Below are 14,595 nucleotides of genomic sequence, written 5' to 3' on the forward strand. Positions count from 1 at the left end.
TCCAAGTCAGAGTACCACATTGCATTTAGTTGTCAGATCTCTGTTGTCCTCCCTAGTCTGACAGTTTCTTGATCAGTCTTTCCTTGTTTTTCATAATCTTGACAATCTTGAGGATTACTGGCCAGATATCTTGTGGAATGGCTCCCAATCCAAGTTTAAGGTTTTTCTCATGATTAGACTGCGGTCCTGGGCTGTTTGAAAGAATACTGCCCTTCTAATTACACCTAGGAGTACATGATACCCACACGGCATCATTGGTAGTACTAATTTTAATCATTAGGTTAATATAGTGTCTACCAGGCTTCCTCACTATAAAGTTACTACCATTCCCTTTTCCTATTCTATTCTTTGGATAGCTTCTTTGGGGAGAACTTGCTGCAAATTTGGGGGTGGCATTTTTTTCTTTCCAAAATCCTTCCTAGCTCCAATATTCATTGACTATACAACTCTCTCCTGCTCATCTCTCTGAACTCCATTTTAGAAAAGAACACCTTCCAGAAAGAGCCAAGTGGAAATTTCTACGCCCAGCAATTTGACACGATTGCAAAAGCTTGGGTATCATTAGACTGGTTAGAAACCTGCTCTGAAGTTCTGAGGATGTCATTTTGCAGTTATTTTGATACCTTGACAAGATATTTTTAGAGCGCATGAAGCCCAAATTGAAACATTGTTACAAAAAAGTAAAATTAAACCAGAGCTCCATTAGATGGAAAACTACAGTAAATATCAGATAGGAATGAATGAAAAAGTACCGAACATTTCTGAGAACTATTCTGATAGGAGGGGAAATGAAGAGATACTCCTGACCAGCATGCAGAAATGTGTCTGTGTCTTGCCAACCCGGAAGGGAAAGGCCTCATGCCTGAAGGCCCTGTCCTGACCCCTTGGCATCAGGACAGGAGGAACTTCCTTCCCACTGGTGAGGGCTGGTTGTAGGCTGCTGATGTAGGCTACTTCAGTTTTACAACACATCTCACTGCTTAGTGCTTCTGCTTAGTCCTGGTTTCTTGGATTGGGTCTGAAATATGGTTAGTTAGGGCTGAAATCTCTTTGCCTTCTTCCTCTATCCTGCTTCCCCCCAGACTAGCCCTGCTTCTGGCATTTCTCACAGTGTCTCTGTTTGAAGGCTTCCATGAGCTCAGATTTATGACCCATCTGAAAAGCCCCTGCTGAGAAGGTCCATGCCCTTAGTTTAGACCTCTTAGATCACTGGTTCCTAACTTCTGTAGGTATACAGACCTCTCTGATTACCTGATGAAGGCTGTGGGTCCTCACATACAATCTTCTAGTTAGACTTTCAAAGGGTTCATTGACTCTCTCAAGCCTAACAGTGGGTCCCATATTAAGAATCTCTGCCTTAGATAGTGACTCAGACCCTGGAGGCCTTGGAGAAGGAATGCTTTGGCCTTCTGCTGGGAACTGTCACACACCCTGCAGGTGAGGCACTCTAGCTATGACAGGAATTTGAATGGTCCTCTTTTTCTTGAAGTCTTGATACAACTGGATAATTGTATAATTCAGAGCAAGGTCAAGAGACTTCTTTTGGCAATGTTAAGATATCCCTGATTTCTTATCAAAGGAAGGGATAGAGGAGAGTTCTTTTAGGGAATAAAAAGTCTCTGAGTCACTGTTTAACCCAAAGAGAGAGAGAAGGAAAGATTTTCAAGTCTATGAGAAGTGCTAAGAATGGTTTTCCATATCCACCAAATTCAAGGCATATGACAAAAATTTCATGAGCTCTATCATGTGCGCCGAGGAGTTGGGGTGAGACATAATGATTAAGAAACAAGTTTGTGGAAGGCAGACAAAAGAATATTCTTACCACCCTTCACTCCTACCCCCACCTGCCCAAAGTATGTGTAGGGTTTTTTAAATTAAATATTGGAGGAATGACTCTGTTGAATGAGTTGACTTGCCCTATAGAGTCATTTTATGCTGATCAATTAAATTTTGAAGAATCTCTCCCAAAGGCAATAGATTTTTTTTGTCTTAGTTAAAGTTGAGTGTTTGGCCATTATTCCTGGCTGCTGTTAGGTTTAAGTGTCTCTTCAAGCTATTCCCTGTGGTTGATAATAAAACCATTATGAGAATAGGGTAGGCATCCAGAATCTTGGACTTGCTGGAGGTTCTGAAAGAGAAAAAGCGGAGTGGAGTGAAGAAGCAGGCAGAGACAGATAAGCTTTTTGAGTTTCTGACACTTATTTTCCCCTTCTGAATTATAGATATTATTTGGGGCAGAGAAAGGAAAAGATACATAATATTTCTCTATCTATTCAATTCCTTGTTTCTTTTTTTACTGTGTTTCTTCCAGTTTTGGTCCCTATGCATGTCCGCTTACCTAAGTTTGACTTATAATGCAATACTCTTTTGTGTTCTTTTTTTAAACTTTGCATTATATAACATTTTTAAGGATGTTATTTATTCCTTATGAGTAGCTTTTAAAAACAGACACAGCTCTCCTTTATTATCTGACTGTAAATGTAAAGTATATTTGTTATTTTAAAAAATGCAGACAATATGCAAAGAAAGTGAAAAATCACACTTGATATTTTGAAATGTATCTTTCAAGACTTTTTTCTATGCATATATAAATACATACATTTAAAAATGGGATCATACAATACATGCTGTTTTAGTTTCTGTTTTCCATGTTATTAAATATAAAATTATAAAGAGAGTAGTATTTTAATACCTGGTAGTATTTTAGTGGGAAGTATTTTTAAAAATTAATTTTAACTTTAATATTTAATAGAGTAGTTTTTTTAAGTATGAGTGTACCATACTTAAGAGTAAATGAGTGTTTATTTACTCTTTCCTATTGATGACAGAGTTAGAATCGTGAACACAGTTTTTCAAGGACTATCGCATAGAAATAAAGAGAGCTATTATGATAGTCAGAGTAAGGAAATGGAAGAGAATGACAAAAAAGAAAAAATAAGAGATCTCTACCAGAAGATTCAAGAAACAGAGGGAAATTCAAATCTAGATTAAGAATGCCAAATGACCAACAAGGAAGTACATTATCTGATGAGGAGAAAATTGAGAAGGTGGAAACAGGACACTGAAAATCTATACAGAAGAGACAAAAGAATGACGGATACTTTTGAAGAAGATTCTATGAGGAAGAATCTGTAATTTCAGAAAGCTAAGTGAAAGCTGCCCTGAAAGTATTGGGAAGAAATAAATTATCAAGGATAGAAGGAATACCAATAGGATTATTTCAAGCCACAGAGACTGAATCTGTCAAAATACTAACAAGAATATATCAACAAATACGGAAAACAAAACAATGACCTACAGACTGGAAATGTTCAACATGCATCCCGATCTTTAAGAAAGAGGATGCCAAAGAGTGCAGTAACTATAGAACCATTCCTCTAATTTCCAATCCCAAAAAAGTGATGCTCAAGGTAAAGCAACAAAATCTTCTACCTTACATGAAGCAAGAAATAGCAGAAGTTCAAGCTGAATTCAGAAAAGGAAGAGGCACTTGAGATCAAATTGTGAGCATTTGTTGGATACTGGAGTGCCCCAAAGAATTTCAGAAGAAGATTAGTCTATGTTTTATAGACTACAGTAAAACCTCTGACTGCATGGATCATGAAAAGTTATGGGTTGCTCTGAAAGAAATAGGTGTGCCTCAGCACTCTATTGTCCTGATATGTAATCTGTATTGTAGAAAGGAAGCCACTGTCAAGACAGGATATGGAGTGACAGAATGGTTTCCTATAGGCAAAGGTGTCAGATAAGGGTGCATTTTATTTTCCTATTTTTTAAAGCTGTATGCAAAACATATATTAAAAACTTCAGAGGAAAGAATGAAAATTGGTAGAAGAAATATCAGTAATCTGGGATATGCAGATGACACCAATTTACCGGCAGAACATAACCATGATTTGAAAAGGCTTCTGATTAAAGTGAAAGAAGAAAGTGCTGAAGCAGGACTGCATTTGAAGATCAATAAGACAAAAACCATGAATGCAGAAGAGATACACAACTTTAACATAGACAATGAAGACATTGAAATTGTTGAAGATTTTGTTTACCTTGGTTGAGCCATCGATTCAAATGGAGAGTGCAGCCAAGAAATCAAGAGAGGGCTGAGACTCTGAAGGGCAGCAATGGAAGAATTAGAAAAGATCATCAAGAACAAAGATGTGTCATTAGAGACCAAAACTAAGATCATTCACACTCTCATATTCCCAATTACTGTGTGTGGACATGAAAGTTGGACAGTGAAGAAGGCTGATAGGAAAAATGATTCATTTGGATTATGATGTTGGAAGAGAGCTCTATGGATACCTTGATGAAACAGAAAGATGAACAAGTCGGTCCTAGAGAAAATTAAGAGAAAATTAAGCCTAAAATATAGCTGGAGGCAAAAATGATAAAACTGAAGCTGTCTTTCCCGCACATCATTAGAAGGCTGGGTTCTTTGGAAAAGACAATAATGCTGGGAAAAATAGAAGGCAGCAAGAAAAAGGAAGACCAAATATGAGATGGATAGACTCCATAAAAGAAGCCATAGACATGAGTCTACAGGAGTTGAGTAGGGCTGTTGAGGACAGGACATTGTGGATATCACTCTTTCATAGAGTTGTCAGGAGCCAGAGCCAACTCAACAGCATGAACAGATGTCGATGACACTTCAGTTGCTTCTGAATTGTCACCACTGTAACAGTCCTCATACATACATCTTCTCTCCTTAAGACTAGTTCACAGAAGTAGAATTTGTGAGTTAAAAAGAATGCACATTTAACAATTTGCGTTACTACATACTTTGTTTACCAATTATCATTCCCAATAAATTACATAAGAGAGCTCCTTCCCCTCACTCTTGCCAATATAACCATCCGTCTTAATAGCTGCAAAATAATCTTAAATTAATGCTCAGAGAACAGACCTTCCAGTTTGGAAGCAGAGCCACATTGTTCCCTAGATATGTCCAGCCACAGTGCCCCTTGTCATGTGAGGGTACCGCCGCCAGATGGCGAGGTGGAGGCCTTGAAGGACCAACCGGCAAGACCCAAAGCCCCGCTCTGGATCCATTGGCCAATGGCGGCCCGACCCGAAGCCCAAGAAGTCAAGGGAGAAAAAAAGCCGAACCGGGTAGAGAAAATGGGACCCCGTACCCAGAGGACACGAAGACGAGAGGCAGGAAATGGAGTTCAGCGTTCCAGGGAAGAGGATACAGGTTAAGTGAGTCGGAGGCTGCAATGGTCTTAGCACCGCGCGAAACCCGCCGTGTGCGCTGATGAAGGACGCGAGGGGGCGCTGGTGCCGCGTTAGGGGCGAGGTCGCCGGTTGGACCCCGCTCCTCCCAGAGCCTCTGAAGACCTCCGGGACAAGCAGGCCAGGGAGACGCCCTGACCCCGTCGGCGGCGCTTACTCAGATCCCCGGAGAGAGGCGTCCGTGGAGAAAGCCAGAGCAGTCGGAATCCTACCGAAACGCCGGCACACCATTCAGTGGCCGAGGACCTAAGGCAAGCTACGTCTCGGCTCCTCTTTTGTGAAATGAGATCACTCCTGGTACCTTATCCCAGAGAAGACAGTCGTGATGGTTAATTGACATGATACGTGATGGCTAGTATTTTTGTACACGCCCTTAAACACACACACACACACACACACACACACACACACACACACACACACACACACACCCTAACACGATTGGCTTGTTAATTTCCTAGAGGCTAGCGGGGATGGAAGAGAAGATCTAGCTCAGTAGAGATTTACTGTGTTCCATTCTCTGAGGGCAGCCTCAGAGAAAGGAATGCTACAAACCCTGGTCCTCACGCTCAGGGATCCCACGGTGTAACTGAGGAGGCGTGAATGGGATACACGCAGGAAAGTTACTTCAAAAGCCTTACGAGGGTTCAAAATCAACGCCATCTGACAATTCTCTTGGGAGAAGGGGTGCCAGCCTCTCCTGGGCAGCTGTGAGCTCTGACAAAGTCCTGGGGCTTCCCAGCATATCTTGCTTACTTATCTTTGTAGTCCAATTCCCAGTTGAAGGCGATGGCTGGTATCTACCCCTAGGAATTAGGGTAGGGGGGGATGGGCTGTGTGTTGGCAGTTGCCATGGTTTTGCTCCGGGTTCTGGAGCCTACCTGCCCACTCCCTGAGACACTCAGGTCACAGAAGCAGTAGGTCAGAAGCCTGAGCAGACGTGAGGAGTGCCACTCTGGAGCCCACAAGCACATTTGTTGAGATGGAAGCCTCAGATGGGCAAGAGGGTGAAGGGGACAAGCCACTAGAGAAGGTGAAGCCACTGGAGATGTGGGGGTGGGAGGAAAAGAGAGTCCTTGAGGAGCTAGTTTTAGAAAGCAGAGAATATGAAATTCAAAGAAGAGGTGAAGAAGGAAAATTGGCAAGGTACATGAGTTAGCAAGAGACGAAAAGAACAAAAAAAGGTTAATTCAAACAGATGTTTTCCAAGGACATATATTCTCAGCAAGATGATTGTTGGTTATGGAGAAACAAGGGCTTTCGTGTGTGTGTGTGTGTGTGTGTGTACATACATTATGGTCTGTATGTGTGGTTGTGTGGTGTGTGTGGTAGATTTTATAAAGCCGATCGGCCAGAATCCCCTCTCTCTGGGGCTGAAGGAGCCTGTGTCTCATACCCTTTCCATCTACTTCTCTCCTTTTCCCTGATTTCTCCCTTCAGTGGTCTGAGTCTGGATCTTCCTTGTTTCCCCTGAAAACAGGAAGGATTAATGTTCACTTTTCTGAGATGTTTTTGAAAGGTTGGGTGCAAATCCGGCCATGTCCATCTAATCTTGTATTTTGACTCCAAGTATTATTTCACCCTTTGTCTTCATTAATTTTCAGCTTTCATGCCTCCTCTCTCCACACTTATCTATCAGAAATGTCCTTCTCACTATTACCATTACCATCACACGTAGTGCCCATTAGCATGGCATAAAGCTAAGGGCTAAGGATACGAAGAGGTGGGCCTGTAACTTAGGCATTCAATAAATGTTTGCTGAAGGAATGAGTAAATGAATCCTTGTTCCTTCCCCCAAGGAGTTACTTAAATCTCTTGGTGCCTTAGTGTCCTCATCTCTAACCAGGAAGAATGATATCTAAGCTCACAGAATTTGCGGGAGAATAAAATGAGTTTAAGTGCCTTGAAAAGTTGGCTAGTATACTATGCTATAATTATTGTAAAAGAAATGCATTGGGCATTCTAGGTACTCTAAACAGGGATTCTCAGAGGTAGGTTTCTTCGCCCAGGACTCACTTCCCTCAGTGCTGGCTCAAAGAAGAGGTCATAGGGGAAAAGAAGAAGGGCTTTGGCTGGCACTTGGGCAAGTGGTTGTCCAGAACTGCCCCCTCAGGAGCAGTAGCCCAAACCCCTCAGCTGACCTGCCTCCTCCCAGGTGACAGATGTACCCTGCTTAGAGAGGATCTCCAGCACCGTCTCCCCTGGAGACTCACTTGTGCGCCATGCAAAGGGCCTGGACCAGGATACCTTCAAAATTGTGAGTAAGGGGCCAGCCCAGGACCCTGTCCTCTGTTCCCCACAGATCAGGAGACCTGAGTCAGAAATTGGCAGGCCTCAGACCCATAGCTCATTGCCCCACTTGTCACACTCTTGGGGGAAAAGTGAGATAAGAGGTTGACTGAAGCCTCTTCACTTAACACGTGTAACCCTTCCTGGGCCACAAGGACTGCAGCTGGGCCAAACTGCTGGTTACGTGGGGCTTCCCATCCGCCTCTCCTTTTCTCCTATGGCCCCTCACTTTACCTGTTGCCTCCTCAGTGTAAAGAATATCTAAGGCCACTGAAAAAGTTTCTGCGGAAGTTACACCTGCCCAAGGACCTTCCCCAGAAGAAGAGGCTGAAGTACATGAAGCAGAGCCTGGTGGTCCTAGGGGACCACATCAACACCTTTCTGCAGCACTGCTGCCGAACCTGGGAAATCAAGCACTGGAAGAAGTAAGGCAGCCTCCTTGCCTTTCCCACTATACCCACCCCTGTGTCATCCCCTCTAGATTCAAGGTCAAACCTCAGTCAAGATCCCCTAGTCCTTTATGTCAAAGAGTCAGGATCCTGGAGCGAGTGTGGTGAAGATGGAGTGGAGAAAACAGGGATCTCTGGACACTCAGAGCAGCATTAATTCTCTGCAGCTATATACATAGTGGACAAAGAACCCTCCTGGCCCTGAGAATGATCTCTGATTGAATAACTATTGTGTGGTATGGGTCCTCCTTACCAGGTTGGGGTAGTCAAGGTCTGGTTACTCCATATCCCCGACCAAAAACCAAGGAGGCAGCATGTGGCCCATTTTTCCCTGAGTGGTCCTGGCCACAAGACAAATGCTGGAGGGAGAAGGGCTGAGCTCTGCATCCCTCATCCTTGGGTTTCCACCCTGCAGGATGCTCTGGAGATTTGTCTCCCTCTTCTCAGAGTTGGAGGCGAAGGAGCTGCGCAGGCTCTACAAGTACACCAAGAGCAATCAGAACACCAAGCTCCTGGTGAGGCGTGCGGGAAAGCCCCTCCTGGGCCTGGCTGGGAGGTGGTTGGTATGTTCTTGGGTTATGTGGGGAGGCCTGGGACGGAGGGGGCCCTCTGATACAACCAGTATCCCTCAGTCCTTTCCACAGCTCAGCACCTGAGGAAGACCCCACTGCCCTTACCTTTACCCTTGCAGTGGGCACAAAATGGGGCCAAAGAGGGCAGAGACTCAGCTTCAAGTTTCTGCTATGTCTTCAACCGCGACACTCACATCCTGATGTTAGCAGAATCAGCGACATGCCTGTGGAGCCATGGGTGGTGGCGGGTGAGGCCAGGCAGAAAGTCACAGTCAGCTTGAAAAAGGCTCTGGGGACTGTTGACAGAGCCTGACCTGGCTTTGTCCAAAACCAGTGATTCTCTAACATTTTGGTCTCGGGTCACTTCTACCCTCTTAAAAATGCCCCCAAAAGCATTTGTTTATGTAGGTTATGTCTATTGAGATTTGCCCTATTAGAAATTAAAGCTAAAGAAAAAAATCAAAATATATATCCACTAATCCATTTAAAAATAAAAATGAGTAGCCCCTTACATGTTAACATAAGTAATTTTTATGAGACATAACTTTATTTTCCAAAACAAAATAATTTAATGAGAAGAGTGGCATTGTTTTACATTTTTGCACATCTCTTTAGTGTCTGACTTAATAGAAGAAAGCTGGATTCTCATATCTGCCTCTGTGGTCAGTCTCTTATGACATATTGATTTGGTTGAAGTACATGAAGAAAACCCAGCCTTATACAGATATATAGTTGGAAAAAGAAGTATGTAATTAGCATTTTCAGATAACTGTGGATATTTTTCTTTGATGGACAAGTAGCAATCCAAAATCATATCATTGAACATTTTTAAACAGTATTAAGTTTACGGAAAAATTGAGGAGAAAGTACAGAGAGTTCCCATCCACCCCCTTTTTCCCCCCTATTTTTTAGCATCTTACATTAAAGTGGTACATTTGTTATTATCAGTCAGCCAATATTGATACATCATTAACTTATAATGTCTTTAGGTTACATTAGGGTGTGCACTTTGAGTTGTACATTTTACAAGTTTTGACAAATGTATGATGGTATGTATTCACCATTATAGTATCATACAGAATAGTTTTTCGCGGCCCTCACCCCCCCACCTCCACCCCGTGCTCCACCTATTCTCCATCCTTCCCACCAAACTGCTGGCAACCGTTGACCTTTCTACTGTCCCTATAGAATGACTTTTAGTTGGAATCATATAGTATGTAGCCTTTTCAGATTTGTATTAATGAAATTTTCACATTAGGTTACATGAAATTCCAGTGGTTTCTCTTACATTTTTGAGTGGACCTCACTTTTTAGGGGGGGCTGTGAAGTCAAAATATCAGGGATCCTCAGGAGTTCACAGAGCACCCTACTTTGAGAACCACCAGTCCAAACTAATAAACATAGGTAACAGTTTCTGATGTGCCAGGAACTTTATGTTCCCTCCTGTAATCTGCAAAAGTAACCCTAAGTGGTAATTAGAATGATTGCCCACAGTGTGTACATGAAGATGCCAAATGCAGGGCGATAAAGTAACTTGACTGAGACCACATAGCGAGTGAGAGAAAAGAGCCAGGTTCCAACATGATCTGGCTCAGAGGAAAGCCCTGCTCTTACCATTATCCTCCCACCCCAAGCTGTGCAACTTTAACCAAATCATCTCCCTCTCTGGGTCTCCGTTTCTTCCTCTGAACCTGAATGGATAGATCATGTTTCGGTGATGCTTCCTCTGAATAGGAAGAACTGCCATTTTAGTGATTCCTGAATGTCAGCCGCCAGGAAAATTTCAAAAGATATTTTCAGGCTCTCAATTTTAATTTTGCAAAGGACTTTAAAACATTGTTTCGTTACAAACACATACGACACTATCACTCGAAAAAGAAACAGAGGACATATCTCAAAGTAAAGAACCATCCAAGAAGAAACAGTTGGCAGCCTACCCTCAATGTCGTCATGATCCTTTCTCTCCTGCTTCTGTGACTCCATCTTTCTAGTTTGGCAGGTGTGAGGTGCAGCCAGACTGCAGCAGTTTCCTGACAAGGGCGGGGCTGGGGCTCTAGAACATGGTCCCCTTTTTCCACACTCTCCTCAACACTATGATCTCGTTGCAGGTGGCATTCTGCCCCTTGGGCACTCCGGAGAGCTCCTTGCTGGCTGACCAAGAAGATAGTCTGCCCAAGCTCTGCAGCGCCTGGGGGCTGCACGGCAACATCAGCGGCATGAAGGAGAGGCTGTCCAAGATGCAGGCCCCAGGCTGCGAGGCCTCCCTGCGGGGGGAGCCGAGATCCAGGATCCAAGTCAGGACAGGTGATGCCCGCTAGGAGCTGGGGGAGTGGTACCTGGAGGAGAGCGTGTGTGCTCCAACCTGGAGCAGACTTCCTTGTGCCTCTTCCCTCCTTCCACCTTCTCCTCATCCCTGCATCTCTCTTTCTATCCATTTTCCTTCCTCTTCTCTTTTTCTTTTTTCTTTTTTTGTCCCTCTCCCAGCAGATATGCTCATTATAGAAAGTTTGAGATGCAAAGATAAGTATAAAACTTAAGAGAGGAAAATCACCCATGACCCAGAGATTGTGACTATTAATGTTGAATTTCCTTCAGTGTTCCGTGTAATTTCTCCAGAGGTCTCGTGATACATGGTTTTGAATCCCACATTTTTCAGTTAAAATTTACCAGAAGGCACTTTCCCGTGTGACCAGAAGCAGAGCAGAGATTGTGTCTAGAGGCCATGAGTGAGGACTCCGAGGAAGGAGACAAGCAGCAGCAGGATGGCCACTCTGTGTCGGGTGGCATATGGGCTGAGGGAAGGATTCATGCCCACAGAGAGGAGAAGTGCAGCCAGATGGCCTGGGAAGGGCCTTTCTCTTCAGTGACCGCACTGCCTGGCTCTCTGGGCAGAGGCTATGGGGATAGGGGACAGAAATTCTTCAATGCGAGGGGCTCCAGCCAAGGTTTGAACCTATGAAGGGCTCTCCTGTGTACTGAGGTACAGAGAGATGTTGCAGCCACCTACCCCTCACGCTTCTGGAACTGGCTCCTGGGGCCAAAACGAGCTGTTCTTGCCTAGCTACAGGGGAAGAAAGTGAAGGCAAACAGGGTGACCTAGGATCTCAGAGCATGGCCCTAACTTGGACCCAGATGTTCCTTTGAAGGCCCTGCTGGCCAGGCTAATGCAGCCAGCAGCCCTCAGGGCCTCATCCACCAGTCACAGCTGGACTGAGTGGGAGAGCAGGGGTGAGAACAGATCAGGTACAGTGGACACGGGTAAGGCAGCTACTGAGACCCAGAACCCTGCCTGGGCTCTATGAGGGCACCTGGCTTGGTGCCTACAGTTTAAATTGAGGAAGTGTGCAAAGGTGAGAGGCACTGAGCAGACAGTCTGGGCTTGAATGTGAATGGAAGAACAGGTTGGAGAAATATAGGCAGGAGGGTAACAAGAGAAAGCCTTGGATGGTGAATTAAGAAGTTTGGCTTTTATGCAATTCTTAAAATAACATTTTATTACTACAAACATAAGCATATCATAGAAAATTAGGTAATATGGATAAGCAAAAGTAAGAAAACATAAACATCACATTGTCATCACCACTGCTAGCATTTTTAGATGTATTTCAGATGTATTTTTAGAAGTATGTTATTTTAGGCATATAAATACATGTATTTTAACCAAACTGAGATCAGGCTATGTATAGAATTTTGATTTGAACTTGCTTTTTTTTCAGTTAATTATATCAAACTTCCATGTTAATGTTTTCATTTCATTTTATTGTTGGATTAAGTATTCTATATTCACATTTTCCCAGTTGTCAAAGATATCTTTTGCACTGGTTTCCAAAACCGTGCATTTCATCTGATTGTCTCCTAAGTCTCTTTCACCCTAACAAAATCCCCTTTTTAATAATACCCTGACCTATTGAAGAAATCAGGCTATCATTAGGTAGAACGTTCCACTTTCTGCTTTTTTCTTGTTGCTTACTTTTGACATCTTTTAAGCTTGTTTCTCTATCTTTAAACAGGACTTTAGATGAAAAGTCTTCATGAATTCATGTTAAACATTTTTTTTTCTGGATGGAACACCTTAAAGATGACTTTGTGTTCTTCACATTGTGTGTGTTACATGAGAAAACACACAATGTACCACTGGTGGATTCACCATGAAGGGGCTATAATCCCGGAGTTCTATCTGTGCAATTAATAGTAATGTGCACGGTGTTTCTTTGGCGCTATGTTCATAAGTCAGTTTTTTTTTTAGGTGAGGCAACCCTTGGTTGACCTCACAGATTGCAAGGACCTTGTCGGCTTACAATCCCTTATTTTATTTATTTATTTATTTTTTAATTTTTATACCTACAGCACCTGGTCTCCCTAGGTGGTCTCCCATCCAAGTACTAACCAGGCTCGACCCTGCTTAGCTTCCGAGATCAGATGGGATCGGGCTTGTTCAGGGTGGCAAGTGTGTAGACACCTCATAAGTCAGTTCTTAAATAAAAAGATGGCAGTGGTGTTTGGAAACAGTCCAAGAGCAAAGTACTGTGAACTGGGAGAGGAGAGGAGAGGAATAAAAGTCTGAAGTCAGAACTCAAGCAACGTGGGTCCGGTCCCCACTGTGCCCCTAAGTTGTCTCACGCTTTGAGCAGGCCATTTCCTTACTCTGTGCCTGGAGGAGGTCTTGTAAACTGGAGAGATATACTGTCTCTTTCCGCACAGTATATCTGTGAGACAAGAGTATCTGTGGACAGGTTGGATGAAAGATAAGATTTTGTTGTCCTTCCTGTCGGTCCCTACCATCCCCCTACCCTTAAATGTTACAGACTGAGAGTCTCCTACTATTCGTGATGTCGTCAGGACTGTCTCTGACTTTCCCTTTTTCAGATTCTTTAAGGAAACTTCCTCAACAACCAAAACTCAAGAGAAAGAGGATTAAGGAAGCCCCAGAAACCCCAGAGACCTGCCCATAAGAAGACTTGGCTGAGACAGAGGGCCAGCTAGCTCTGGGTCCCAGAGCACTTGTCTGTCTTCAACACCTCTGCACCTGGGGGGATGGGGATCCATGAGGGGAAAGAAGAAAACTGTTTTTATCAAAAAGAGACTCCGGTCTTAATTATACATAAATGGGGTGGAAATAAACATCCTTAAGACAGTTCTACTTGTCTAATAATCATCTTTCATTCATTTTTTCATTTATTTAAAAAATATTTGCCAGCCACCTTCTGAGTGGCAGGTGCCCCACACAGATATACAGAGGTGGTTGCTTGTGTCAAGGACCATCACAGTCTAGTGGGGGAGAAATAAGTAGACATTACAATGGGTAAATACAGGTGCCTGAGGAAGACCTCTGGGGAATAACAAAAGAGCTGATGTTCATTTATCAGAGAAGAGCACAGGAGGAATAAGGCGGGCCTGGCATCGGAATAAGTCTGGCAACTTGTCTAAATCATCTAGACTTGATCTTGTGGTAAACTTGGAGGTGGTGGGGGGAAGGCAGAGACAAGGGAGAAGTCAAGTAGTGGAATGGGCTGCTATGCCTTGGATATTGGGGAGATGCTTTGGAGACTGAGAGAGGGCAGAGGCAGAACAAAGAAGAAACATCAAACAACATTAATAGCCTTAATAGCATGGTGGTTCAAACCGGCAGTCAAAAATTGGCAGCCTGCATGCTAAATTCAGACCACTGATGTGTTTTATTTGCTACTTGTGGTTTTCCACTTGTTTAAAACATGTTTAGAAGAATTAATTGCCAATATTAACTCAGGACTTTCACATTAACAACAACAGCAACAACAACGACTTTCATTTTTTAGATCCTGGCTTTTAAAAACTGCCCAAATGTGGACCTGCCTTCCCACATGACAACACCTGGCTGGGGCTGAGGCATAGTTGCTTAGGTTTCACTGATATTCTTTCCAGTTCACCACAGTCCCCACCACTCCCTGATGATTACAGACTGGTCTTCACTCTGTTACCACCTGTTTGACCCTTTTAGCCTTTAGTATTTGCTACCTTTGGGGAATACAAAGTCAGTGAAGATGTGCATAAAAGGGAAGGGGTGAATAATATAA

General features: G+C 43.4%; 1 protein-coding gene and 1 pseudogene across 1 annotated transcript; one reads left to right on the forward strand and one right to left on the reverse strand.

The window, feature by feature from the left end:
- Positions 1-4,941: 4,941 nt before the first annotated feature.
- Positions 4,942-13,647, forward strand: CUNH17orf64 (chromosome unknown C17orf64 homolog). The gene is made up of 7 exons (XM_023520384.1): positions 4,942-5,171; positions 5,336-5,483; positions 7,388-7,489; positions 7,771-7,946; positions 8,386-8,485; positions 10,651-10,846; positions 13,409-13,647. Exons 1-7 carry the CDS (start codon positions 4,942-4,944, stop codon positions 13,492-13,494), a joined length of 1,038 nt encoding a protein of 345 aa, XP_023376152.1. The 3' UTR covers positions 13,495-13,647.
- LOC111729436 lies at positions 12,881-12,999 on the reverse strand (annotated as a pseudogene).
- Positions 13,648-14,595: the final 948 nt, after the last annotated feature.

This window comes from Pteropus vampyrus, unplaced genomic scaffold, assembly GCF_000151845.1.
Source record: "Pteropus vampyrus isolate Shadow unplaced genomic scaffold, Pvam_2.0 Scaffold261, whole genome shotgun sequence".
In the NCBI taxonomy this organism is placed as follows: Eukaryota; Metazoa; Chordata; class Mammalia; order Chiroptera; family Pteropodidae; genus Pteropus; species Pteropus vampyrus.